The sequence below is a fragment of the Copidosoma floridanum genome, unplaced genomic scaffold, assembly GCF_036245765.1.
Source record: "Copidosoma floridanum isolate Cflo_tuat_1 unplaced genomic scaffold, Cflo_Japanese_pri ptg000025l, whole genome shotgun sequence".
Classification (NCBI taxonomy): domain Eukaryota; kingdom Metazoa; phylum Arthropoda; class Insecta; order Hymenoptera; family Encyrtidae; genus Copidosoma; species Copidosoma floridanum.
Window position 1 is genome coordinate 7,404,691 of NW_028321902.1, and position 26,605 is coordinate 7,431,295.

Here is a 26,605-nt window from a genome sequence, read left to right on the forward strand (position 1 = left end):
TTTTTCTTAACCAATTTGTTGAAAGAATACAAATTTTTGATTATAAATAACCTACATAAAACAGTTACTTCTACATCAGCTTCATCAAATCCATGAGCGTTTTCAGCCTTGATTTTCCATACTCCAGTGTTTGATCTTTTACTGTCATTAATACTCAGTTTTGTATTGTATTCGACATTGACGATTTCAATGTTATCACCAGATTTGATTAAGGTATCCTTATGATACCATGTAGTTTCTGGTGGGGGTTCACCTCGGACATCAACATCGTACTTAATTGGTTTACCAGCTCTGACCACGATTGGCTTGAGATTTGTTCGATCGATTCTTGGTTTGACTGTAAGTAAGTATTATATAGTTTACAATAATAAAATACATAAATTTATTTTGCTAAATATATTCTTACGAGCTTTGTGTTTGCAAATTTGCATTTTCGATGCATCTGATGGTGGTGAAGGTCCGGCTTTGTTTACCGCTATAACTCTAAACTGATATTCTCCTTTTTCTTTCAGACCAGCCACTTTAGCTTCAAGTGTATTACCAGGAACTTCCATGGCCTTTTCCCATTCTGGCTTGTACCGATCTTTCTTTTCAATTATGTATTTTTCAATTGGAGCACCACCGTCAAAATCTGGTGGAGTCCATTTAATGCTGACAGATTCATTATCATAATCAATAACTTCTGGAGTTCCAGGCTTAAGAGGCTCATCTATTAAGAATTATTAATCATTAAAAAATTTTTCATGATTCCATTTAATTTTTTTAGAATTCAAGTACTTGTATTATTGACTCTTACCAAACGGATTCTTAGCTATAATTGGGGCTTCGCTTTCTAATGGCTCAGAATCGCCTTCGTCATTGATGGCGGTTACTCTAAACTTATATTCACTGCCAGGATTTAAGCCAGTAACTTCAAAGTCCAATTTGTCTCCTGGAACTTTACCAACACGAACCCATTTTCCAGTTTTTGTATCCATTTTTTCAATTTCATATTCTTTAATTGGGCTGCCTCCATCATCTTCTGGTTTTTTCCACTTAAGTTTTGCAGAAGTTTTCGTTACATCAGAAATTTCTAAAGGTCCTTGGGGAGATGCAGGTTTCCCGAGCACAATTAACTCAACAGTTTCCGTATCTTTACCACTAGCATTTTCAGCAATTAAAGTGTACTTTCCAGTATCTTTTCTTACTGCGTTTAAAAGAGTAAAGTCCGTATGGTAATCAACATTTTCGATCTTAATACGTTCTGTATTTGTGAGAGGCACATCGTCCCTCCACACCCATTTACAATCTGGAGGTGGTTCACCAGTAACATCAACAGACCACTTGTGTGTTCTACCAGCTTTTATTGTAATAGATTTGAATGTTTCTCGATCAATTCTTGGTTTGACTGTAATGTACAAATATGTTAAATGTGTTTTTTAATGGCTTACAGTATTTATATGACGGATAGTGTACTTACGGTTTCTGTGTTTACACAAATGATTGTCTGTAGGTTCGCTAGGTTGCGAGGCTCCAGCTTTATTATGTGCGCGAACTCTAAATTGATATACCATTTTTTCTTTGAGACCTTCAACTTTACATTCCGATTTATCATCGTTAGTCTTAGTAATTTCAACCCAATCTGGTGAAAACTTGTCTTTCATTTCAACTGTGTAGTGCGTAATGGGACGACCACCATCACTATCAGGTGGAGCCCACTTTAAGCTGACACTAACGTTATCATAATCATAGATTTCTGGTTTTCCAGGCTTTCCAGGTTCATCGTAAGGATTTTTCGCAACAATAGCTTCATCTGTTTCAAGAGGCTCTGATTCACCTTCTTTATTTATAGCTTTAACACGTAGCTTATATTTTTTCTTCGGTGTCAATCCAGAGAATGTAAAAGTGTACGGTTCATTTGGACCAGCTTCTCCAGCTGGTATCCATCTTCCAGTATCGACATCCATTTTTTCCAAAACATAACCAGTAATGTCACTACCTCCATCATCTTTTGGTTTTTTCCATTTGACAGTAATATGATCCGATCGAACTTCTACAGCTTCTAAAGGTCCTAATGGTTTTGACGGCTTATCTGTAAAGATTAAAATATTTTTAAAAACTGTAATAATAAGACTTTGACTACAAAAATTTTATCGATTTACTAACCCAATACAACTACTTCAGCCGAGCTTTCACATGTGCCTGAGCTGTTTGAAAGTATTAGTTTGTACTTCCCAGAATCAGGTCTCGCTGTTTTTCTTACAGTTAATACAGTATTTTTTTCATATTTATCAATAGTCAGTCTTTCTGCTGAATCTGGGACTAATTCCTTATCATTCAAAAACCATTTGACTTCTGGTTCTGGCTCCCCACCGTACTTAATATCAAATTTAATGATTTGACCTTTTTTGACAACAAGATTCTTCAAACCATCACCCACAATGAAAGGTTTAACAAAGCGGCTCTTGGCAATTATCGGTTTCGTAGCATCAGATGGCTCACCAGGACCAGCCTTGTTCACTGCACGGATACGGAATTCGTATTGTTGACCTTCTTTAAGTCCATCGATTGTTCCTTTTGTAACATCACCCTCGATTTCTTTACCCGTAGCCCATTCCTTGCCGAATTTTTCTTTATATTCTATAATATAGCCAGTGATAGGAGCACCTCCATCATTATCAGGTTTAGTCCATGTGAGATCAGCATGATCTACATCCCAGTCGACCACTTCTACATTATTTGGTTTGCTGGGCTCATCTAAAAGATATAATTTGTTTATTAGTGTTACGTTGCAAGATATGTATGTGGCTTAAATTTTTTTATTTTACCCCATGGATCCTTTGCCAAAATAACATTAGCAAATAGTGCAGGCTCGCTTGATCCAATTTTATTAACCGCACGAATACGGAATTTATATTGTTTCTTTGTAACGAGATCCTCAACCTTGTATGTAGTTTTATCACCTTGCACGACCTCCCCTACACTATCCCACTGAGACTTTAGACTCATATCCAATCGTTCAATGACATATTTAATTATTGGCGAGCCACCGTCATCCTGGCTGGGTTTGAAAGAGACAACACAGCTGGTGGCGAAGACTTCGGTTACATTAACATCAAGTGGCGGTGATGGAACATCTAGAATGAAAAATATTGAATTTATACTCACTTACTTAAAAAATTTACTTTTACTAACATTTTTAAATGTTTTGTCTTACCTTGCATGTTTACAAAAACATCTTCAACTACGTCACCTTGGGCGTTGCCAATTTTAATTTGATAAGTACCAGACTGATCGTGTTGAGGCTTTTTTATTTTAAAGGTGATTTTATCTTCACCAACAACAATTTCTACATCCTTGAGAGGTAGTGGTTTACCATCTTTCATAAGTTTGGCTTCAACTTGTGACTGTTTTGTTCCATCGACTAAAAAAAATTAATAGTTGATATTTTATGCAGACATTGACTTTAAATTACAAAGTGTCATGGCATAAGAACTTACTCTTGTAGGGTATGACAAATACGATAGGTGCACTACATGGCCCTGCCACTTCTTTAGGAATTTCGACAATAGGTTTGCTTTCTCCTTTCTTGATTGTTAGTTTGCACGAGCTCTTTAATTCGCCACTTTCGCATGTAATTTCACCATCATCTTCCATTTCTGCTCTGTTAAAAACAAGCTGATGTTTGCCACCACCAAGGTTTTTAATTTCAATTCTTTCATTTGGTACGATAGGTTTGCCATTGAAGTACCACTCTGCAGGAGCTGTTTGGTCTTGAAGCTCAACATCCAAAACAACTTTTTCACGTTCAATACCAACTGTATCCTTAAGTTTCTTATTAAATCGGTTCAAGTCTGCAATAAAATATATTCGATTAAAATTAAAAATTAAAAAATATGCAGCACATCCATACAATATTTCTTGATAATCTTACAGTTCACTATCAGTTCAGCTTCAGTTTTATCAGCATTACTAACACAAGAGTACATTCCCGCGTCAGTAACTTTTGCGTCTTTAATAATAAGTTTTCTCTTTCGGCCTTCTTCTTTGATTTGTACTCTACAGATAAATATTTAATCAATTATTGTCTTGATAAAACAGTAATTTCACTTTTCTAATTTATTATGAAGTGAAACGTACCTCTTATCAGGCACTATTTCTTGGTCACCCTTGAACCACTTAACGTCTCCTGCAGCATCATCGAGCTCACAAAGTAATGTAATTGTTTCTTTTTCTGTAGCCGTTTGGTGCTTCAGCACTTTCACGAATTTGTATGGATATTCGATGATAGATAAAGTCGTGTCCGTCTTATCCGGTTGTTTGCTAATTTTACAGAAGTACTCGCCACTGTCTTCAAATGTAGCACTCCTAATTGTCAAGCGACAAACTCCAGCCATATCTTTTGAAATTTGATAAACGTCGCCGTCCTCCAGTTTTGTTTTTCCTTTGTACCATGACACTTGAGCCATGTTCGAACTAACAGTGCATTCCAATTGCACTTCGTGTTTATAGAAACCACTTGTTTGTTGATTGAGGGGTTTGGTAAAGGTATATGTAGGATCGGGTTCTAAAAAAAAGTCGATGTTAATTATTAAAAATATTAATACATCGTTGTTTGTTAAAAAAAAAAAAATATATTAACCATCGACATTAAGAAAGGCTGTGCTTGAAACTCCAGATATGTCGATTGTGTATTTTCCGGTATCTTCCACTTTTGGATTAAGAATAACGAGTTGATACAAGTCCTCTTCGTTTTTAATTTTGTACTTAGCTGACGGGAATAGCTCCTGTGATGTGACATGAAGAGAAATAAAAGTATTGAGTCAACATATTTATCATTTAAAATAGTATTCATACGCACATCTTTTCTGAAGTACCACTTGGGTTTGCAATTAGGTTTCGAGAAGTTTGCTTCAAAAACAACCTTTTTGTCTTTTCCCTCTTTTGCATATTGGTCAATCAGTGGTTTTAAGAACACATCAGGTTTCTATGTAATTGGAAAAATAAAAAAAAATAAAAAAATTAGTAAGTTATGTTTTTTAACACTGACAAATATCGATTTGTTTTGCAATTGTTGAGGCTGTAAAAATAAAAAAATTAAAATGTACCAAAAAACAATAGTATTCAAAGTGATTCTGCAACTGTCAAAAAGTATGTAAAAAATTAAGATCCCTATTTCTTAAAAACAGAAAAGTACAAAATTGATGAAGGTTAAAAATGAAGTACGTGGACCTATCAACGAGACACTGAAAAACAGTTTAAAAATTATAAAAAATCTTTTCCAAAAACGTCAGCCTACAAATTCCTCATAATGTACAGCAATGAATAACATTCACATTGACAACATCGAAACGGCTGAGTGTTTAATTGGTATTGCAGTAGCTTTATTTGTTTATACTTAATATTTTACTACAAGCAGTAAAACATCTACCAGCCAAATTTCGTGCAAATTTCTAATAAACAACAGTCATGAAAGACAATTTTGAACTTCAACTAAAAACAACAAGCATTTTATATCAGCAAACAAAATTTTAATATCCATTACAATAACTAAAAGATTTCGGAACATCGATAAGAACATCGACATACGACAACTATAATTTTAACCTCCGTCTTGATGAAGTGATGCAGCACCGGCCAGTCTGGAATTAATTCAGCTAACGAAGGTCTACGCGAACAAACGATGCTAGGCTAAAATAAATAATCTCTCGGAATATCATTAACACTATAATTACATACATGATTTCTGAATCTTGATAAAGTATTCATGCATTGGAGAAGTTTTTCAAGCAAAAAAAAAAAAAAAAGAAAAAAAAAGAGTATTATTAAAAAGTAAATCTAATGACAAAAATTGTGCATGCAAATACAAGTTCGTGGATAAAAATTGATCAATTAAATACTCCTTGACAGCTCGCCTGATACGTTACTGTTCACCTATAATTTTTCTTCATAATGAACGGAAAAATAGGATCCTACAAAAAGATTGATAGAACAAGAGTAACGAAGAAAATACAAGCATCTATCAAATAGATAATTTTTTTTCGAGACCAATTGAAAAAGGTTTTTGTCTACTTGTCAATCCAAACGCATGTCAGCTACGATACAAGGTTTAATGAATACAAACGTTTACAGATTCAAGTTGACGCTCATTGCTGTCGCTTACACCTTCTCCAGCCTTACTTTCTGTACCATCTTGGATAATTTTCTGCATTCGATTGAAATACGATACGAATTAAAAAACTACGAAAATGATTAATAATGATTTTTCCTATGGTAAAAGTTTTGTATTTTTTATCTTAATTATTCAAGCGATATGAATGATACTGATCATATAAAGTGAGAGATTCGTGAATCAAAATGACAAGCGATTTTTAATATCAATAAAACACATAAAAAATAATACATGGTATTTGAAAACTATAACAACATATATTTTACTTTGTTAACTTAAATTTAATTATTTGCTCTTGTCTTAACCACTTAAAATATTGATTGATGAAAAAAAGGGGGGTTGGGGAATTAAAGGTACCACAGGGATTTAAAAAATACATTTTTTTATCAAAAACACGTGGACATGAAAACTTACTCATAAAAGTCGAGAAAACTTACAAGTTTCAGCCTTAATTGGTTTTAATAAGGCAACTATTTCCTATTGGAAAAAAGTTAAGAAATGTTGTACCAAAGAACAAAGGACGAAAAACACCCACCTTTTCAACCTTTTTAAGGGCAGGCATTGGTTTCTCGGTTTCCTTGAGATCGACCTTCTCTTGTTCTTGCTCCCGTGCCCACTTTTGATACTTGCGTTTCTTCAACATGGCACGGAAGTCCATACCACTGGCATCTGAGCAACACAATTGTCATGATTCGTATGGAGGGGAACAAATTGTTTTTCTAATATTTCTACCAATTGCAAATTACCGGAAACGTATAGCATCATCTCGGCCGAGTCTTCGCCGTGAATGTTGCTGATGACGATTTTGTAGGTACCCTCGTCGTTCGGCTTTGTCTTGCGCATGCATAACGTTATCGTATTCGTTTCGGAGTCGGTGAGGAACTTGAATCGACCACCTTCGATGATTTCAGTCATACCTTTGTAGAACTTGAAAGTCGGCGCCGGCGTACCTTCGACTTGTACGGTGAGGTATGCCGTCGAATCTACGTAAAACATTCTCATATGCAATCAATTCCGCCCATAGGATAGGGGAAAAAAAGTTTTTTATTTTTTTATTTATTAATTTTTTTAATGCAATAAACCTTCGACAGCAGAGTACGACTCCTGCACGTCGACGATTTGAGGGGGTCCTGGTGGTCCGACATCGCGGAGCGGGGTGCTGGGCTGGTTGATCTTATTCTCGAGATCCGCCACGCTGAGTCTTCGGGCGTCCGTACTCGGACGACGTCGCTGCATCGGCAAATGCGCAATCACACAGGAGTTTATTAATATGATGGTTGTTTTGAATTCCTCATTTCGTTATCCATGTCCTGATGATTTTTGCACATTTTTTTGTTATTAATTTTTAGCCACTTACCTTTGTTTCCTTTTTTTTTATTTTTTTTTTTAACAATAGTTAAATCAGCGTGTTGCAAGAGGGGATATCGTGCAAAAATCATCAAGATTGTCATGAGTATTGATTGATTATGGAGGCAAAAAGTAAGAAAAAATTTGTAAGCCAACTATAGTCTTGCTTTTTTTTTAAATAAGTTTGAGAGCGCAGTTAATACAACCTTAGTATAAGAGAAAAAAATATTTGGTATTTGGCAATAGAGGGATTAGATTACAAGTTAGGTTATAAACGCTAGTATGAAGATTTTTATATAAAATGTTGTCGAATAGAGAAAAGTGAAAATGGAAGTTCTGGTTAGTCACCCTTGGTGCAGTTAGCTACTTTCACGCATTGTGAACTACGGTCAATTCACTGGTGTGTCAATGGCGTGTCTTTAGAAGTTTACTTTTTTTTTTTTTTTTTTAGTGATTGATTAATGTACACTATTGTATGATAATGTGAGATGGACATTTCATGTACTGAGAGTTTTTTTTGCCATACCCATTTCAGCAATTTACTTGGTACTTAAGGATGTGCACTACGGGATTAAATAATGAAATAAATTGTTTTAATCGAGTGCTATTTTTCTTCGTCAACTCCAGCATCGTTAAGTTCACTTACTTCTCGTTATAACTCTATTGCAGTCAATATTAAAAATATTTGGTTTTTCGAAAAAAAAAATTTTTTTTGTTTAATCTGGTATTCATTGGACAAAGAAGACGACATCAAAGTACGCATGACATATAAAAGGGAAACACATAACACATAAATTACATGATTAACGTAAAGCAAGGTATGGTCACAAATTGAAGTATGTTGTGATGAATATTTTTTTTTTTTTTTTTTTTTTCATTATGAATGACAGTGCATACAAGGATTACAAATATGCTAAGCATGGGTAAGCAGCAAAACAAACGCGCGGCAGCATTCAAGTGTATATTTTATTTACATTTATTGTACTATTACCAAAGTCTGTAATAAAAAACAAAAGTAAAAAAATTAAAGTGACAAAAATATAAAATTATAAATAAAAAAAAAGTTATAGCGTAAGTGATAGGGCGTACAATGAAAAAAAAGAAAATTGTTTCTGCTGCCGCTTCGGTTGCTTCGAGCAAAGTACATACATATATATTTTTTGTCTGAACACTTAACTAACTTTACGATAGCATTTAACATACATGTGTACGGAAATAAGTGAGCCACAAAAATTGTAAGATAACACATAGATCTGTAATATGCAAAAGTATTCAAAAATTGGTGAAAAAATGTCACGATCACTAACTATGTACAGTAAGGTAAAAAAAGGTATTATAACACATTCATGTACATGTATTGAAATAATGAGAGTACTACAGTTTTTTTTTTCTCTATAATTTGTAATTCACGTTGTTAATCACGGTGTGTTTAATCACAAATGACCGCTTTGATAGTCAAAGCGAGCCACCAACCATTAAAAAAAAAAAAAGTGAAATAAATTTTACATCGAAGAAACATATCTAACCTTGTCGTCTTCAAGTAACTCGCCGGGCCTTCCAAATCTCTGTGTGGATTCCCAAAAAACAAATGGAATAAGAAAAAAAAAAATCAACAATGAGAACTCATTGATCGTGTAACGTGTGGTGGATTTTTTTTTGTTTCAATCGACACCAAATGCAGTGGCTGTGATTGTTATTATTGAATCGTCAACAAAACAAAAAACAAATGACGAAAGTGTCCACCCTGCCAATGTGTGTTCTTATAACTAGGTGTGCATAATTTTTTTTTTTTTTCTTTTTTTTACCGCGAAACAACGGCTGTATATATAAGGTTTCACACCTGCTGTTAGTGATATTGTTTTTCTGCAAGCGAAACAGACTTTGTACATATATATATTATTGATGATTAATTTGTTGGGGGTCCTGCAGCGCGCCGGCTGCAAAAGCTGGGGGTGGCATGACACGGACAGACAGAAGTGACTGTTTTACATCATCGTTGGTTGAGCTTTACGGAAAGTATGTCAATAAAAAAAAAAAGAATGCGCTTGCTTGTTACTTTTGTCTGTCCTGCTGAGGTAAAAACATTGTTGCTGTGCAGGGTAACGCGCTTAGCTGATTATTAAGGGCGTGTTGGGGGTGGGGGTCAGGGGGCAGACTGGAAAATCACTTGTTGCTTTTACTTGGTTTTAATATTTATTGGACCGAGGTTGTAAGGTAAGCTTTGTGTTATAGCCGAACACAAATCTCACCTTGATATCCAATACCTCGCCGGGCCGTAATCTAACCTGCAGAAAAAGTACAAGAGACGAACATGAGGTTTGGACAAGTTCACATACACAAACACATAATAGAGACACATGTTTATTTATTTTCAATTTTATACTTCATAAATGGCAGAGAAAATGAAAAAAAAACAAAAAAAAAAAAAAAAAAAAAACTAGGAAGTACAGGGATGCACACACTTTGCTTGTACCATCAGTCTTACTGGCAACGTACTTCACTGTGGCGAGACGTACGGTTACAACAAGGATAATCGTGCATACGTATATTAATCTGCCTATAGTCATTTTTCTACATAAACTAGGAATACTGTTGTTATTGCTACTGGTTGGGTTTTATGGTTTTATTGATAAATCCGTTAGCGGTCGGGCAAATGTTCCACACACAGTAAGCTCATCTCCATGTACAGCAACACTTTGCCAGGCATCACGAGGTCACGAGGGGGATGAAGATTTTTCTTTTCTCAACTCACGGCTACACATTGGACACACATATAAACACATCGTCGGCGCGTGAAACATTAATGATACATCACGGCGATAAATTTAAACGTATACAGGAAAGACAGAGACGTGGGGCACATATGCATACCAGGTATTTTATCACCGTATACTTCCTTCGGCAAATGTAACATGTACTTTGGTATATTTTTGAAAAGTGGCACAAAGAGAGACAGCGATTTTTCCACACCCTCCCAAAAAAAAAAAAAAACAAAAAAACAAAAACTCGTATCAGAGCTAATTCACAAGCTCGGCATTATAAAACTTCTTAATTGACATTTATAAACGCGCGTAGCTGGCGTGTGTGTGGTGTTCTTTGTACGCGTGTGATAAATGAGACATTCTCCCCTGTTTCCGCGTGTGCTCGCGCCTCAGCCGAAAAGTACCCGTGTACGTGTATAAGTACGTGCTGCGCTTGTTATGAAAAAAAAAAAAAAAAAAAAAAGGCTTCTATATTCCGCGCTCCGTTGAAAAGCAAATCGGCACAGAGATATAGAGAGGAGCGGCTAATTTTCCACGAATAACTAATATTTAATTGCGCAAAGATTAAGGAACGTGGGGAGGCAGTACATCACGGGCGACGTGAGCGCGGGGTTATAAGCAATTGGCACGAAATTTTGCGCCTGCCGCGGCCTTATTTTCTTTGGCCCCGGGAGCGCACGTGCAGACGCGATATATTATCCCGCGTTAATACGTAGAGTGCATATATATACGCATACCTGCGAGCGAAGCAACGGGAATCGATTTATAAAACGTTGCGTTTAAACCTCGCCGTGGGGCACGTTATACTTACGCCCGAAAATTTTCGCGTGTCAATAACGAAGGATTTTCCCGAAAAAATCGCCGTCCTACGTCTTTGGTCCTCTCGTCTCGTCCGCGTCGACTCTGCCAGACTTTTGATCGCCAAAGGATTTTCGTTCTATTTTTACGCATATCGCCTGCTTATTTTCGGTCTTATAATTTATGAAACGCGTGTGCCCCGGTGTACGCGAGATTATCCCCCGCGCGTGAAATTTTGATTTCGTTCCAGAGCGCTCCCTCTCGCGCGTGAACGAGCTATTTTTCTCGCGGACGGATGACCGAGGGATGTTCTATTGAGACGGGTACTTTTCGGCTGCTGTCCAGTCTGTTTGGCTGTTGTTTGGTTGCTTTTTTTCTCACACCAGTTTTTTTTTTAGTATTATTTTCTACTGTATAGGTTCGCTGGGTATTGGGTTATCAGCCATCGTTGCGCAAATTGACCAATTTAGGGGTTTTTTTTTTTTTTTTTCCCCTTGGGATCTGGTAGCAAGTTAATCGGTGAGTGTGGTTGTTCACTGGGGGTGTTATTCGGTTTGTTTGGATATTTTGCTTTTTTCTTTCTTTCTTTCTTTCAATGCGTGTATAAAACGTGTCCGAGGGTGTCAGTACAGTTCAAAGAAGAAAAGTTGTTTTTTTTCACGAGAGATGGACATAGATGCAGAAATTCTTTTTTGAGATTGAACGGAAAAGTCGGTGCAGAGATGTTTATCGAAAATTGGCAGTGGGGAAAGAGAGAAAGAGATAAAATCAGCTGGGTTGGAGCGAGTGAGTAAAGGTAAGTCGTGTAAGTACATCTGGCATTACAAAGTGAGAGAGAGAGAGAGAGAAGAGATAGTTTGCAATTAAGGCGTGTATATATGTACATTTATACACACACACGTACGTGTGCATGGGTACATGTGTGTATACAAGTATGTAAAGAGGTTCAATAAAAGTTATTAAAATTTTGATCATCCGCCGACCAACTTTGGGTTATTGTCGTGTTATTTCATTATATTAATAATATTATTTGGTGCTTATATCCATTATTATTGTATTATTATTATTAATGTTGAAAGACCTTATAGTAAATTATATAATTATATTGTGAAATTAATGTTGATTACTGTGGCTGTGATGATTGTTATTGTTATTAAGTATTAAGATTATTGTTGCTGTTGTTGTTGTTGTTGGGTATTAATATTATGTAGTGATAAAATTTAATATTATATCGGCCAGTTATCGTATAGAATTGGGTTATGATGATGAGTTTGGTTTTCCCCGTCACGGAGAGCGTGAGGAGGGGGATAAAGTAGTCTCTCACCTTGCGCTCATCCACCACCTCGCCAGGGCGCAGCTTTCTATTTTCCTATGGACCAAATTGTTTAGAGCATGACAATGTGTAATGGAGATACATGTTATTTTTGTTGTTCGATGTTTTTGTTGTTTCTGGTGAATTTGCACCATACCGTGATTTCTTTTCTTTTTTCTTTTTTTTTTGTTTCATTTTTATTTTGCTTTGTATTATTTGCTCTTTTCGAAATGGTTTACCTATAAGCGTAAATTTTATACTATCCATCTTTGCGCCGCTATTGCAATCGTTTTCTTCATCAACGATACCATACGGACATTGGCTGTTCCTCACTAAAACCCCTTCCTCTGTCCTTATCGTGTCAATAAATTTTTACCATTATTCATTTTTTTCCATGTCTATAGCCCGCACTGGCTATTTCAAAGGGTTACATCTACTGTGCATGATGACGTAGTTGCGACGATAAAATTTTTAATGTACAGCTATGGCTCTTGTTTTATTTATTACCTCTATTACGTTACTGGTACGTTTGATTGAATAATATTAATAATAAAAAAAAAATGAAAAAAAAGAAACGAAAGAGATGTGCTATATATACGGTACTGTATCATGAGAGGATTCGAACGTGAGGATCTAAGGAGATAGAGACAGATAGATAGAACAGACTAAAAAGTAATGATATCAAATCGCTTTTAGCAACAATTCAACTGTAAAAATCTAATAATTAAGTGAGAAAAAAAAAAAAAATACTACGCCGTCTAAAATTCGAAAGAAAACCAAGTCAACTATGAACTAACATCTACGACTATAGTAAGAAAAGTATGCAACTTGTTGAAACGCGAGTATCGCAACATCAGTCTCTCTAAGAGAAGTGAACCCAATCGTACTTGGGGGAAAAAGAAAAAGAAAAAAATAACTCACAATTTACAGTTATTTTCGATGTATCAAAGTCAGGGAGTACGATTGAGTCCTGTCTTCCAAGTCAAACAATATAAGGCAAAAATAAAAGACATGGAAATGGAAGAAAAAAAAACGAAAAAAAAAATTGATGGTAAAAATAATCGAATTTTCCATGGAAAGTACTGGGCAAAAACCATACCTCGTCGCTGATAATAAGACTGGGTCTGCGTCCAAGTTCCTCGGGTGGTATGAGGGAGCCCCTACGACTACTGGCACCACTTCCAGGCGCCAAGCTACCTCGACGGCTGGTCAAGGGTGTCACGTCCTTGATAACTTCGATCTTGGGCGTCTCGGCTGGCGCCTTGATTTCCGGTACCCTCTGCTCGGTTCGGAAACTCGATTAGTCGAAAGCACCAAAAAAGCCGCACCAAAAAAACCAAGCTACAGTAGCAGAGAGATAGCCGAAGAAGCGGAAGCGCAGCACGCACGATGGGGCAAAAAAAAAAACGAGACACACACGGTGGTTAAAAAAAGGGTATTTGGGGGTGAGGGGGGTGGGGTGAGCCCCGAGGTATCAGATGTGACGGCAGTGTGGTCGGGCAGAAACTGGTCTGGTTAACGGACGAGGAAGATTCACGGCTAGCGACCCCCGCCCCGCGGCACGTAAGTAGGTAGGTAACTGCTCCTACTGCTGCAAGATGCCTCGTAATAATTTCCAAAAATATCCAAGGTCCCATTATGCTCTTGCCCATCCTCTCTTCCCTCGATGAGCATACTAAAAGATACATATATGTCTCTCCCTCTCTTTCTCTTTTTCAGTCGAGCGCAAATGACCGAACGGCCAGCCGACCACAACTGCATCCTAATTAATCTTGGGATCTGCAGCACCGTTTCAACCCCCTGCTCATGCTGGTCCGGTGAAGGCTGTAACATTCGACTTGCCCCCTGCCACTCGAGCACTGATCTCTCCCGCGTGCCATTATCACAAGTGGACAATTTACCCCCCCAGGAGCGATGTGTAAGTGAGGTATCGATGTTAAATGTAATCCAATCGATTTTCGGGTCAATCAGTCATTCGAAACCGATCGTAAAAAGTACTGTTCATTGATCGGTTACAATTGCAAGCAATATATATGTTGTTAGTGGCGTCAGCGTAGCGTTATACAGGCGTTTCGTCGATTCGAGTACGACTTGACGGAGCTTGCGTTGCATAAATCGTTCCCACGGTGTGGACTTATACGTCACCTTAGACTCAAACTTCTGTTTATCCGTGAATGGGCCCAAAGCATTGAAAGAATAAAAAAAAAAAAAAATTAAAAAATAAGTAATAGTGAATTGGCTTATGTACGAAAACCAAAGTCCAAAAGTTTTTGTTGCTCACCTGCGTTTGGGGACGATCGAGCTTGGTTTTCTCGCGCTTGATGTGTTCGCCAAAGTCGAATTCTTGGGGCTTCTCGAGGACCGGTCTTTCGTAATCTGGAATTTCGGGCAGTTCATAGCTCTTTTCCTTGTCGGCCTTCATCTTTTTCTTTTTCACATCCAACTTCTCGGCTTTTTCCCCGACTTTCTGCGAAGGTAAAATAAATCGAGTGAATTTTTCCAGGACTAGTCGATTTCAATGCCAAGTGCAGAAATGAAAGAGATTTCCCATCACCATTTATTTGTTTATTATTTTTTTTGAATATCATTACCATCTCAGAGAAAAGATTCGTGCATTCGAAGAAGATAATACCATACATTTAGTGTTAGATGTGATGCCATTGTTGTTACAATCGATAAGATGATGACACGTAGTGCGGATTAAGTTTAATGATTACAAAGCTCATTTTTACATATATGTATATACAAAATATTTGTGCACATGTGGTTAAGTTGGTGCTTTGAATAATTGAATCGAAATTTAAGTTTATTAATAGTATTGAGTTAGGGAGCGCAGCCGTAACATTAAATCACTGAGATGATGAATTTATTAGGTGCAGGTGTGAAAAATATATATGTATTTTAATAAAGTTTTTATGTACAGATTATTTCAAGATTTTCCAATGTTAAAACAGATGTTTTTTAATTTATTGTAAATTTAAAAGGTTGTGAATAATAAACTATGTACATTGTGAATTATAGCGATAATTATGGAAAACGCTAAAGATTCTTAGATTTTTGTAGAATTGCGGTGCATAGGCTAAGAGTGAGAAATCAAAGGTAGTGGCGCAGAGATAGAATATTTGCGTGAAATTGGATCTCTTGAAAAAGAGAAGAACTAGCAGGAGAAGAAGAAGAAGAAGAAGAAGAAGGAGAAGAAGAAGAAAATAATTAAACGACTTTATACCTATACGTTTCAAGGAAAATCGATAAATTATTGAAGCTCTCGAGACGAATCTTTTTCATTTTAATTTTTTTTTTTTTTTTTTTTTTTTTTTTTCTGTCTCGTTAACTTAGTTTTGAAGTCAAAGAAGTCAGAGCACAGAGAGAATTAAATTAGAATGCAGCCATAAATTGAAATTTTAATTTAGAAGTAGTTAAGGGTTAACATTGTTTCTCAGGCCGAAACATCTTCAATTATTTCGGAGGATTGATATTTATTGCCTCGAGAATAGATGCTAAAGTGAGCATAGCGGCTTTTACTTAGAGAACATAATGGATTACACGCAGTAGTGAGAGAAAAAATAGCGAGAGTCGGAGAAAACCAAGTGAGGTATCGAGAAAAAGGGCAAAATTGTCAGCCATTAAGTGTACAAGATAAGTAGAGATTTGAAGGCCTTTTGTTTTATTGTTCCTCAGCTTTTTAGGGAATACCTTTAGTTCAACAGTGCCATTTTCGACCATCTCGGGTTCTTTCGTTATTTTTGGGACGGGCTTGAGTTTGATTTGAGTAAAATCAATCTGAGCTTCTTGCTTTGGTGGAAGCGGTCTACGCCATTTCAGACTCGTTCGGGGACTGCTATCTACAGACTGCGTGGGTCCATTTGATGACAAAATTTGTTTATACAGTTATTTTCTTGGTTAATCACATGTCAAATGGGTTACACGAGCTTTACTCGAAGCTAACATAAATTACTCCTTTTTTTCGGACACAAAGGTCTCAATATTTTGTGTTTTTGCACAGCCCCCTTTCTATAATAAGGCTCACAATTACATTTAAATTGACTGCTATGTATATATTTGTTTTTAGTCACAAATGACATGTTTTTAATCACGTGATTATTTTACTGAAACTGATTAAACTAATTACTAAAAATATGAAAATCCAGTATTTCATAATTTAAGAAAGCACTGGTTGAAAGCATCACAATACATTTAAATAAAATTTTAATGGTTTTATCTACAATGACAATTCACATATATATATATTTGGATTTCAATAAATTTTCTACAATACCATAAAAACTAGTTAACAAAATGTGGTAATTACAAAATACTTTCTCAAACGTAATATGTAATCAAACATGAACTTTAAATAACAGTAACAGTCATTGGCAAGCTCACCTTAAGTTCAGCCTTTTCCTTGGTCAGCAGTTTCTTTTCGTCACCAACAGCGCCAGGTTTCAAGCTTGCCTTTCTACTGTCCGATTCCTGTAAACAACACAGCCTGTTAATTAACACTTCTACCGTAAAATTAATTAGATCCCAATTAGTACGATTTTTTATTCTGGATCTGCAAGGTTTGTACATAAATGCTGAAAAATAAAAAAAGAAAAAAAATTATCATGGTTCCTCAGCAGCATCGTTAAGACATCCAGCTTATTTGTAGCAACTAAAAAATTGAAAAAAAATTTTTTGAGAGCATATTCGTGTAAATACGTCAGTGACATCGATGTGTTATTTTTGTTACAGTTTAAAAATTAGAGATTTAGTAACTGTCTAGTTGACATATTTACAAAGCTTAAAATAAACAATATTAAAATAATTTTATTTTATATACATACTTACATAAATTAAAAATAAAGTGCGTGTACGGTTGTATGAAAATTATTTGCTTACACAATTTAAAAATAAAGTTTTTGCTTTATTTTTGCTGGCACCCCCAAAGGCTTTTAAAAAAAAAATTGTTTATTAAAAAAAATTTTTTTTAAGTTATTTGGTTGGTTATATGTACCTTTTTTATATCCTTTATTTCACCTTGTTTGTTGGTTGTGACTGTAGCTGTTTCCTATTAAGTGTATTGGGCTTTTTGCATTACGTAACCGAAATTTTTTTGAATTTCATATTTTAAAAAATTATAAATAAAAATTTTATCAGCTGTCAGAAAATTTATTTAAATTTATTGAAAGAAAATTTTAGAAATTTATGTTTTTATCAAAATTAAATAAATAAAAATACATTTATAACATAACACTTATAAAGAATTTAGAATAATTTAACTAAGCTAAATTAACGATTCAAAGGATGCAATATGTATACCTTCACATTTTTAACTTTTCCAAATTCTTTGACGAAATGTGTCAATGTTGATGGTTCCTGTCAACAATATTCACATGATGAAACTTATGCACATTGTACCATCAAACTTTTACCGTTGTAAATAGATGTTCTCATTAAAAAAAAATAGATTTACGACAAAAAACTTTCAAAAAGTTTTTTTATAATTAATACATGGTTACTGATCCAATACATGTAAGTAGATACCTTTTCATTTGTGATATCTTCAGGTTTTAAAGGTAGAAGTGTTGATGGCTTCTGGCAAAAGTAAAATATTTGTATATAATTGACAATTAGTTTATTTTTACGTTACATGCATAATATTCATAACGTTAACAACGCTCAGGTAAATATTTATAAATAAATTCAAGCTTTTTTATACGATTCATTTAAATAAATTATTCATGCTTTAAAAAAATTTCGAAATAAATTTTGAACTTTTTTATTTTAAATTGCAAAGAAAATAATTAATTGGTACCTTTTTATCTTCAACTTTACCAAGTTTTTGCGGTTTCTGAGTTGGTTTTAGCTGTTCAAATTATTTATTATTATTATTATTATTATTATTATTATTATTATGTTGCAGTAATTTATTTTAGTGTATAGAAATAATATTGAATGGAGCTTTACTTCGTATGCTGAATGAATTATTTAAACTTAAAAAAATTTTTTTAACTTTTAAAAATTATTCCATAACTTTCTTGCTGACAAAAAGACATTGTAAAAAAAAAATTTAATGCCAATATTTCAACGAAAGAGTGTCATTTGTACCTGTACTTCTTCTATTTTACCAGGTTTCTGATAAGGAGCACGTGATGTAGGCTTTAGCTGTCGAAAGAGTATATATGTTTACAATTCTTAATATTTTAGGGCTAACTTTCAGTTTCCATCAAAAAATATAAATTGTTATGCTCAAGGGATGCACAAGTGATATTGAAAATATATAACGAGTAAAGGTTTTCGCGAGTACTAAAAATATATTTAATTTTCGTACGTTTTTAGCTGAGATTGTTTTGTATACCTTTACTTCTTCCATTGTTCCAAATTTTCTAGTAGCTGCAGGAGTTGTAGGTCTTAGCTATCAGAACAACCCGTAATTTATATTAATTTTTTTTAACCGAAATTTTAGCAACATGTACAATTTATATTATGTTGTTTAAAAATATTTTAAATATTATTTTATTATATTTTTAATGCATGAAAATTAAAAATAAGTGTGTGCTTGAAACTTTTATTTTATTTAATTAAGAACATTGTTACCTTTAATCCTCCTATGTTTGAAGATTTTTCTGGTGGTGTTAATGAGTTTAGCTGTCAAGAGTATCACATTATTCACGTTATTAATATTTACAAAGTAGTCACAGTTACATTATCTTTTAAAAGCTTAATGAATTAAATAAATTTATACATAAAAGATGAATAGTTTAAAAAAAACTAGTAGTTATTCAATCAAATAAAAAAATGATCAAATATTTAATTTAATATAACGAATATCAAAATACAAAAAAGTTATAGATATGATTAAGTGGTAAGTTACAAAAATTGTTTAAATTAATTTGTAAGTGGATCAATAAAAGTGTGTTCATGTTGAATTTCGTGTACCTTTGTGTCGTCTGGTTTTCGAACTTTTCTAAGAACGCCAAAGGGTGTTTCCTGTAGAAAGGATTATAATTGAAACATTTTTGTATCGACTGAGTTGAAGTAATGTATTAACGTATTACAAAATGAATTATGATTAATTTATCATGATGCACGAGACATTTTGAATGTCAATTTGAAAGCTTGAAAATTAAAAAATAATAAAAAATTGATACAATGCTCTTATACGTACAAGTAATGAATCTAAAACTTTTTATTAGAATAATTATATACCTTAACGTCTTCCGATGAGCTAGGTATTTTTAGTTTGGCTAATGGTTCCTGTCAAGTGTATTAAACATTTAGAAATATATTTGTACGATTTTAATCTATCAACTAATTTTATCTAAAAAGCTAGTACATATTTTAAACATATTTGTGTGTGTACCTTTGTGTCTGGTGTTTTTTGTGTCATTGTGTCCTGTAGAAAATATTTAAAGATAGAAAAACATTTTAGGGAAACTTATTTATAAGAATACAACTACTAACTAACATCTACTGATAGGCTATGAATTTTCAAAGGTACTTATCATAAGTTCAAATTAATGCATGAATATCAACAAAATAATGATTTGCAACAGTGCAATAACTATACTATGAATTGTAAGTTAGGAATGTGTACCTTCTCATCTTCTGGTTTTGCTATTTTTCTTAACTTGGCGCCGAATGGTGCTTCCTACGGGATGTGTTTAAAAATCGGAATGTAATAAGAAAATTTTTAGGTTATTTTGCATGGCGATAGAAAAAAACAATTTTTACAATCCATTTACAAAACTATCGTGTACCTTATATTCTATTGACTGTTTTTCTAGTTTGATAGGTTTTTTTTGTGTAGATGTTGCCGTTTTCTGTAAAGAAAACATTCACATATATGTATAAATACGTGTAAATAAACTAGTGTATGGTATTTTTAAAGTGATGATTATTTTGCGAATTAAAAAATTATTTTAGGAGTCCTATTGAAACATGCATTGTGTGCAAAACATTTATTAAGTTGCTCTTAATGAAAATGAGTGTTGGATCAGTAAGAAGTTAAAAATGGTATAGAGTGAGTACCTTATCGTCTTCTGGCATGGATACTTTTCTCAATTTCGTGCCAAAAGGTGCTTCCTATAAAGTACGTTTGTAACCCAGAAATAACCAAATTTATTTATTGTAGGAATCAGAACTCTATGTCTACGATTTTGAGTACCCAAATTAAAAAAATTATGGCATACCTTGAGTTCTAGTGATTGTTTTTCTACTTTTTTAAGTGTTTTTTGTGTCTGAGCTGATTTTTCCTGTAAATAGCATTTATCACTCAGTATTTTGTAAAAGATGGTTTAATTACAAGTTAATCATTTATGCACTTTTGACAGATTATGACAGTTGTGACTGTTACTGTGCTAGTATTGTTTAATTATATCAATTCCCATATAAATAATACAAGAGCTAAACAGCCATTTGTAGTAAAAAATAAATAATTAACGATAAATAGTTTGACTAAGTGCATCCTATGCAGTGAGTATGAAATTTGAAAGCAATATTAGCAGGTAAGTTTCAGACATTTGTATTAAATAACTTGCTAGTTATACGAATAACTAGCGATTTTTTAAATTTTAGTTAAAGTCTTCACTTTAGTATCTTATATTCTATTGTATCCTTTTTTTCAGATTATTTTGTGTTGTTAATGGTGCTTTCTGTAAAGGGTATTGATATTACAGCAAAGTATTCAGAGTAAACGTGTTCAATAGTAAAAATAGTTAAAAATGAGTTCTAATTATTACTGTAAATGAGTGAGTGATAAAAGCAATCAAAACAATTGCAAGTAAGAAGTCAATTTGTACCTTATCATCTTCTGGCATAGATACTTTTCTCAGTTTTGCACCAAATGGTGCTTCCTATTAGTATGAATAAATTTAAGCGATCAAAAGATTAAATTTTCAACTTTTTAATTCATGAGATACTAAATATTCTAATTTGGGAAACTAATCGCATACCTTGTATTCAACTTCATGTTTTTCTACTTTTTTAAGTGCTTTTTGATTTTGTTCTGGGATATTCTGTAAAAATGAATTATTACATAGAAATTCGTATAATGTTAATGTATCTGCTTGCGAGTAGATGGTTAGAAAACTTAGTGGTTCAAATTTTAATGTTAATGAATTTTCGAAGTTATTTTTGAATGCTTGGTGTAATAACAATGTGAGTAAATATTTGACTAAGTGTGTACCTTTTCATCATCTGGGCTAGATACTTTTCTCAATTTGGCGCCGAACGGTGTTTCCTATTAAGTATGTATTTAACACGTAAGTTTTTTGATAATTTAATAAAAGAAATTAATTATTTTGTAAAATTTTGATAGAATAGCGTACCTTATAGTCTACTTCATTTTTTTCTACTTTTTTAAGTGTTTTTTGTGTCTGTTCTGGGGTTTTCTGTAAGAATTATTGACTACATAAAAAACTGGACAGTTGACTTTTGAATAATTGATAACTCTAACGGTAAATTCTAATTACTAGTACATATCAACAAAAGTGAATGTTTGACTGTATAAGTGAATACCTGTTCATCGTCTGGCAAAGACACTTTTCTTAATTTTGTGCCAAAAGGTTGTTCCTATCAAATGCATGTGCCCATTGCAATTAAAAAACAATAATATTTCGTAAATTTACTGATACTATTAGAATAAAAAAAAAACTTCATAATTTCAAAATAATAAACTCGCACCTCAAATTCTGTCGTTTCTTTTTCGTGTTTTTTAAGAGATTTTTGTGTAGCTGATGGCGATTTCTGTAAAAAGTATTTGTACTTAATATAGATAAGTGCGAGTGCATTGAATAGCAAACAATAATAATTAAGTTGATTATAACTGTGACCAGAAATAAGAGATTTATAATCGACTTAATCGTAATTAAGGACAAGAGTACCTTTTCATCTTCTGGCACGGATACTTTTCTTAATTTTGCGCCAAACGGTGCATCCTATTGGTAAATTAAATATCCAAAAATAAAAAAATTACAATTTGAAGTACTGAATGTCTCAGATTTTGAATGTGCTTATGTAAGAAATAATCGCGTACCTTGTATTCTACTTCGTGTTTTTCTACTTTTTTAAGCGCTTTTTGTTTCTGTTCAAGGGTTTTCTGTAAATATTAGTTATTATACGGTAACTTGTGTAACGAAAACACACTTTCAAATGATTGGTTTAAAAATTTTCATATTGAAATTAATAATTTATTTATTTTCCAAATTATTATCGAGTGTTTGGTGTACCTTTTCATCATCTGGTATGGATACTTTTTTCAGTTTGGCGCCAAACGGTGCTTCCTATCAAGTATGTATTTAATTTTAGAATGCAAGTTTTTTATATTATAAAATAAAAGAAAAGGAAAATGGATAATTATTCAAAATTTTTTGAAGACCGTGTACCTTGTACTCTACTTCATGTTTTTCTATTTTTATGAGCGCTTTTTGTTTCTGTTCGAGGGTTTTCTGTAAAAATTAATTATTACATGGTAAGTTGGATAATGAAAATTTACTTGTAAATGGATGGTTTGAAAATTTTGTTATTGAAATTAATGATTTATTTATTTTTAAACTTATTATCGAGTGTTTAGTGTATCAATATATAAAAATGTATCTGACTTAGTGTGTACCTTTTCATCATCGGGCATAGATACTTTTCTCAGTTTTGCGCCGAACGGTGTTTCCTATCAAGTGTGTATAAAATTTAAAAATAATAAAATTGCGTATATATTTTTGATACTATTCAAATTAAGAAAAACTTTTTAATTTTAAGATATAGGACCGCACCTTATATTCTATTGTTTGCTTTTCTGGTTTCTTAAGTGTTTTTTTCGCTGCCTGTGCTTGCTATAAAGAATATTTAAATTCAGTGGAATGTATGTATAGAGTAGATGATAACTAAAAATTAGACTTTTATTCTTCAGAAGAAAAAATGCGTAGTTAAAGCGATCGTGAATAAAAACTCAATGTGTACCTTTTCATCTTCTGGCACGGGTATTTTTCTTAATTTTGCGCCGAATGGTGCGTCCTATTAGGTATATTAAAATGAAAAAAAGGGAAATTAAATTTTTTTCACAATACATCTAGAAACACTAGAAATTTTTAATTGTTAATGTTTTTGTTTAAATGAAACGTTATAACGCACCTTATATTCTATTGTTTGACTTTCTACTTTCTTAAGCGTTTTGTCACTTGCTGATGGTTGTTTCTATACAATATTTAGAATTAGACTAAAGTGTAAATATGTAAGTAGATAAAAAAATCTACATTTTAACAACTTTGGATACTATAAAAGTTGTTCAATAGGCACGGATATCGTAAATAAGGATTTTATGTGTACCTTTTCATCTTCTGGCTTTGATATTTTTCTTAATTTAGCTCCAAACGGTGCATCCTGCCAAGTGTATGTGTACATGTGAGTATTTTTGAGGAACAAAAATAATTTTGGATTTAAAATTAAACACAAATTTTTTTAGAAAAATCTTAAATTTATATTTTTGAATAATCCAATAAAAGTAAAGCGTACCTTGTACTCTACTTCTTGTTTTTCTAATTTAAGGGGTGTTTTTTTAATCGGTGGCGTTTTCTGTGGAGTATTTGGAATATGTGATATGTGTAAAATAAAATATCTATTAAATATAAATATTAAATAATGGTAGATCATAGAGAGTAAAAGTTTTTGGTAACTGAGGTAATATAGTTGGTACTATCAAATATTTGTTAAAGTAGTGCGCTCTTAAAATTAATTTGAAGAATACATGTAATAAATTTAGCAATAAGAGATTATGCATAAAACAAATCTTCAATAACATATTAATAATAGAATAAATCATAAATAGAGTGAATGGGAAATTATGTACCTTTACTTCCTCGTTCTCATCAGTCTTTTCAGGTATGGTAGAATACTTTAGCTATGAAAAATGTACGTTGTGTGAATTGAGGGTGTTGAATTGACTTGTAAAATGTTGTATTTCAGAATTAAGTGTATACCTTTGTATCTTCTGTTTTTCCAGGTTTTGCGGGTGTGACAAGGGGTATTTCCTGTTAGGAAATTACACATTGTATTAAGTTAGAGCATATAATTTTTTTCTAAATTATTATTTTATTTTATTTATTTATGTTTTTATTCAATTCATTAAATTTAAGATTAGGTATTTTTTATTTAATCAAAGTATATTTTCTATGTTAAGTTTTAAAATAATTTTAAATAGTTTTAAGTAGAGGTTGATTTTGAAATATTGTTTTAAAGTAATATGTATACCTTTTCTTCATCTGGCTCTCCGGGTGTTTTATGTTTGATCAAAGGTGTTCCCTGTGGAAAGTATACGCAGCGTAAAAATTTTTGTGTGCAAAAATTTTACTCAAAACATATCTTGATGTAATAGAGTATACCTTTGTGTCGTCTGGTTTACCAGGTTTCTTTGATGCAATAGGTGGTGTACCCTGTTAAAAATGCATGTAGTGTATTAATTTTTTTTGTTTTTAATTCGTAGAGTAATGTGAATGAAATGTTGAAATGTGATAGAATTTTGAAATATTATTTTAAAATCAAGTATATACCTTTGATTCGTCTGTTTTACCAGGTGCCTTGGGTTTAATTGGTGGTGTTGCCTATCGAGAGTATTTAAAGTGTATAGTAATAGTTTCATTTTTATAAAATAAAATAATATTTATTTCAAATGAATTGGAAAGAAAATGATAAATTGTGCTACAAAAACTTTTTATGCTTTCAAGGAATAAATATTTGGGTACAACAATATATTGATGTAATTAACCTTCGAATCTTCTATTTTTTAAGACTTGGTTATCTGATGATCAGTTTTAAATGTTGAGTCTTGTGTATTTTATAATAAAAACCTGATTCCAAAAGAAATTAAAATTCTTTCAGTAAAGGTCAGTCATTTCCTATGTATTTTATTTCATAGAATCTGAATTGTTAATGAAAATCAAATATTGAGCTCTATTTTTTAATAAATTAAATTAATTTTTGAAATTGTTTTGAAACAATATTATAAGATAAAGATAAAAAAAACCCAATATCGCAGAAATGAGCTGTCGTTGGGATAATCATTAGTATTATAATGACATGGCTCCTCTAATATCTTTCTCACATTACAGCTACTACTTAATGATTCAATGTAACAAAAAAGAAAATTTCATACAAACTTATGTAAATTTCTATATTTTCAACATTGAAGTCTCAAATATCTATGATTTCGGCATTCTAATTTTTGAAAAATTTACGCAATGGACATTCTATACTAGAAAAATCTACTTTGTTCAAGACTCCTAGCTAGATAGAATAAAATTTTTTCCATTATTTTATTCCGTATACATTTCAAGTCGTCCATAAAACGGACCCCACTATTCAAAAGTTAAGTAAACATACTATAGTTACGTAATTTTAGACTTAAAGTTATTAGTGCCAATGTGAACTGTATAAAAACAAATTTCAGGAACGCTTTCAATTATGATTAACAGTTCAAATTCATTGATGCAAAATACATTATGAATGGCTGTTTTAGTCTACTGAAACGAAAAATTTTCTTCTTAGGATCGTATGACCATTTTCATACATTTTTTGAAATGTATTTATGTTTGGCAAGCTTTTTATGTGTAGTTTTTAATATGTTCTAATAAAAATATTATAATATCATAATTCTTTTGTGTATAATATATTATATGATCATGTATCTGTAATTTAGTGAAATGTATACCTCTGAGTCATCTGTGTCGTCAAATATTTTATCTTTTGATGAGAGTACCTCCTGTGAAGATTATTTAAAGAGTAAATATTGTTGAGTGTAAAATACTTATAATTTAAAAGAGAAGACTAATTATTTCCTAGCTGTGAGAAAAATGAAAGAATACCTCTGAATCTTCCCTTTCGACAGGTTTAAAACGAGACATGGATAGTTTGTCCTAAGAAAACAATTACTTATTGAAATTCGTATGTTTGTAATAAAATATTTAATATCAAAAAGTTTTCATCAGGGGAATTGTTTGATATAAAGAATACATCGTGTACCTCTTTTTCATCTTCAGTTTTTGGTTTTTTGTGTTTTGTTGATAGTGTACTCTGAAAGTAGTATTTATCGTGTTAGCATGTATTTTGTGTGTTTTTTTCATAATTTTAATAAAAAAAAAAAAAACTGTATAAATTTTATTTGTGTACCTCCACATCTTCTTTTTTATCGGGCTTCTTTGATACAGTATATGGAACATCCTGCAGTTTCAATTAAAAGTTGTGTAGTATGTAATAAGTGTATGTAAA

The 26,605-nt window shown here is 32.7% G+C and overlaps 1 protein-coding gene across 1 annotated transcript in view; it reads right to left on the reverse strand.

The window, feature by feature from the left end:
- bent (projectin protein bent) overlaps positions 1-26,540 on the reverse strand; it is a 49,166-nt gene extending 22,626 nt beyond the window's left edge. Inside the window, exons 1-54 of the mRNA XM_089595453.1 lie at positions 26,507-26,540; positions 26,360-26,410; positions 26,203-26,253; positions 26,049-26,099; positions 24,892-24,942; positions 24,724-24,774; positions 24,593-24,643; positions 24,322-24,372; positions 24,192-24,242; positions 23,858-23,917; positions 23,672-23,725; positions 23,477-23,539; positions 23,306-23,359; positions 23,119-23,178; positions 22,962-23,015; positions 22,735-22,797; positions 22,579-22,632; positions 22,386-22,448; positions 22,234-22,287; positions 22,034-22,096; positions 21,869-21,922; positions 21,679-21,741; positions 21,537-21,590; positions 21,304-21,366; positions 21,151-21,204; positions 20,542-20,604; positions 20,381-20,434; positions 20,110-20,172; positions 19,947-20,000; positions 19,713-19,745; positions 19,559-19,606; positions 19,289-19,339; positions 16,754-16,840; positions 16,064-16,219; positions 14,652-14,837; positions 14,516-14,530; positions 13,470-13,649; positions 12,383-12,427; positions 9,025-9,063; positions 7,234-7,381; positions 6,898-7,134; positions 6,687-6,820; positions 4,841-4,966; positions 4,622-4,766; positions 4,120-4,546; positions 3,914-4,038; positions 3,480-3,833; positions 3,197-3,403; positions 2,808-3,116; positions 2,146-2,736; positions 1,460-2,071; positions 797-1,387; positions 407-709; positions 56-337 (exon numbers count right to left, since the gene is read on the reverse strand). Of these exons, the coding sequence (XP_089451579.1) occupies positions 56-337; positions 407-709; positions 797-1,387; positions 1,460-2,071; positions 2,146-2,736; positions 2,808-3,116; positions 3,197-3,403; positions 3,480-3,833; positions 3,914-4,038; positions 4,120-4,546; positions 4,622-4,766; positions 4,841-4,966; positions 6,687-6,820; positions 6,898-7,134; positions 7,234-7,381; positions 9,025-9,063; positions 12,383-12,427; positions 13,470-13,649; positions 14,516-14,530; positions 14,652-14,837; positions 16,064-16,219; positions 16,754-16,840; positions 19,289-19,339; positions 19,559-19,606; positions 19,713-19,745; positions 19,947-20,000; positions 20,110-20,172; positions 20,381-20,434; positions 20,542-20,604; positions 21,151-21,204; positions 21,304-21,366; positions 21,537-21,590; positions 21,679-21,741; positions 21,869-21,922; positions 22,034-22,096; positions 22,234-22,287; positions 22,386-22,448; positions 22,579-22,632; positions 22,735-22,797; positions 22,962-23,015; positions 23,119-23,178; positions 23,306-23,359; positions 23,477-23,539; positions 23,672-23,725; positions 23,858-23,917; positions 24,192-24,242; positions 24,322-24,372; positions 24,593-24,643; positions 24,724-24,774; positions 24,892-24,942; positions 26,049-26,099; positions 26,203-26,241 (6,940 nt within the window). The 5' untranslated portion in view covers positions 26,242-26,253; positions 26,360-26,410; positions 26,507-26,540. The remainder of the gene's footprint in view (positions 1-55; positions 338-406; positions 710-796; positions 1,388-1,459; positions 2,072-2,145; positions 2,737-2,807; positions 3,117-3,196; positions 3,404-3,479; positions 3,834-3,913; positions 4,039-4,119; positions 4,547-4,621; positions 4,767-4,840; positions 4,967-6,686; positions 6,821-6,897; positions 7,135-7,233; positions 7,382-9,024; positions 9,064-12,382; positions 12,428-13,469; positions 13,650-14,515; positions 14,531-14,651; positions 14,838-16,063; positions 16,220-16,753; positions 16,841-19,288; positions 19,340-19,558; positions 19,607-19,712; positions 19,746-19,946; positions 20,001-20,109; positions 20,173-20,380; positions 20,435-20,541; positions 20,605-21,150; positions 21,205-21,303; positions 21,367-21,536; positions 21,591-21,678; positions 21,742-21,868; positions 21,923-22,033; positions 22,097-22,233; positions 22,288-22,385; positions 22,449-22,578; positions 22,633-22,734; positions 22,798-22,961; positions 23,016-23,118; positions 23,179-23,305; positions 23,360-23,476; positions 23,540-23,671; positions 23,726-23,857; positions 23,918-24,191; positions 24,243-24,321; positions 24,373-24,592; positions 24,644-24,723; positions 24,775-24,891; positions 24,943-26,048; positions 26,100-26,202; positions 26,254-26,359; positions 26,411-26,506) is intronic.
- Between the last annotated feature and the right edge of the window lie 65 nt (positions 26,541-26,605).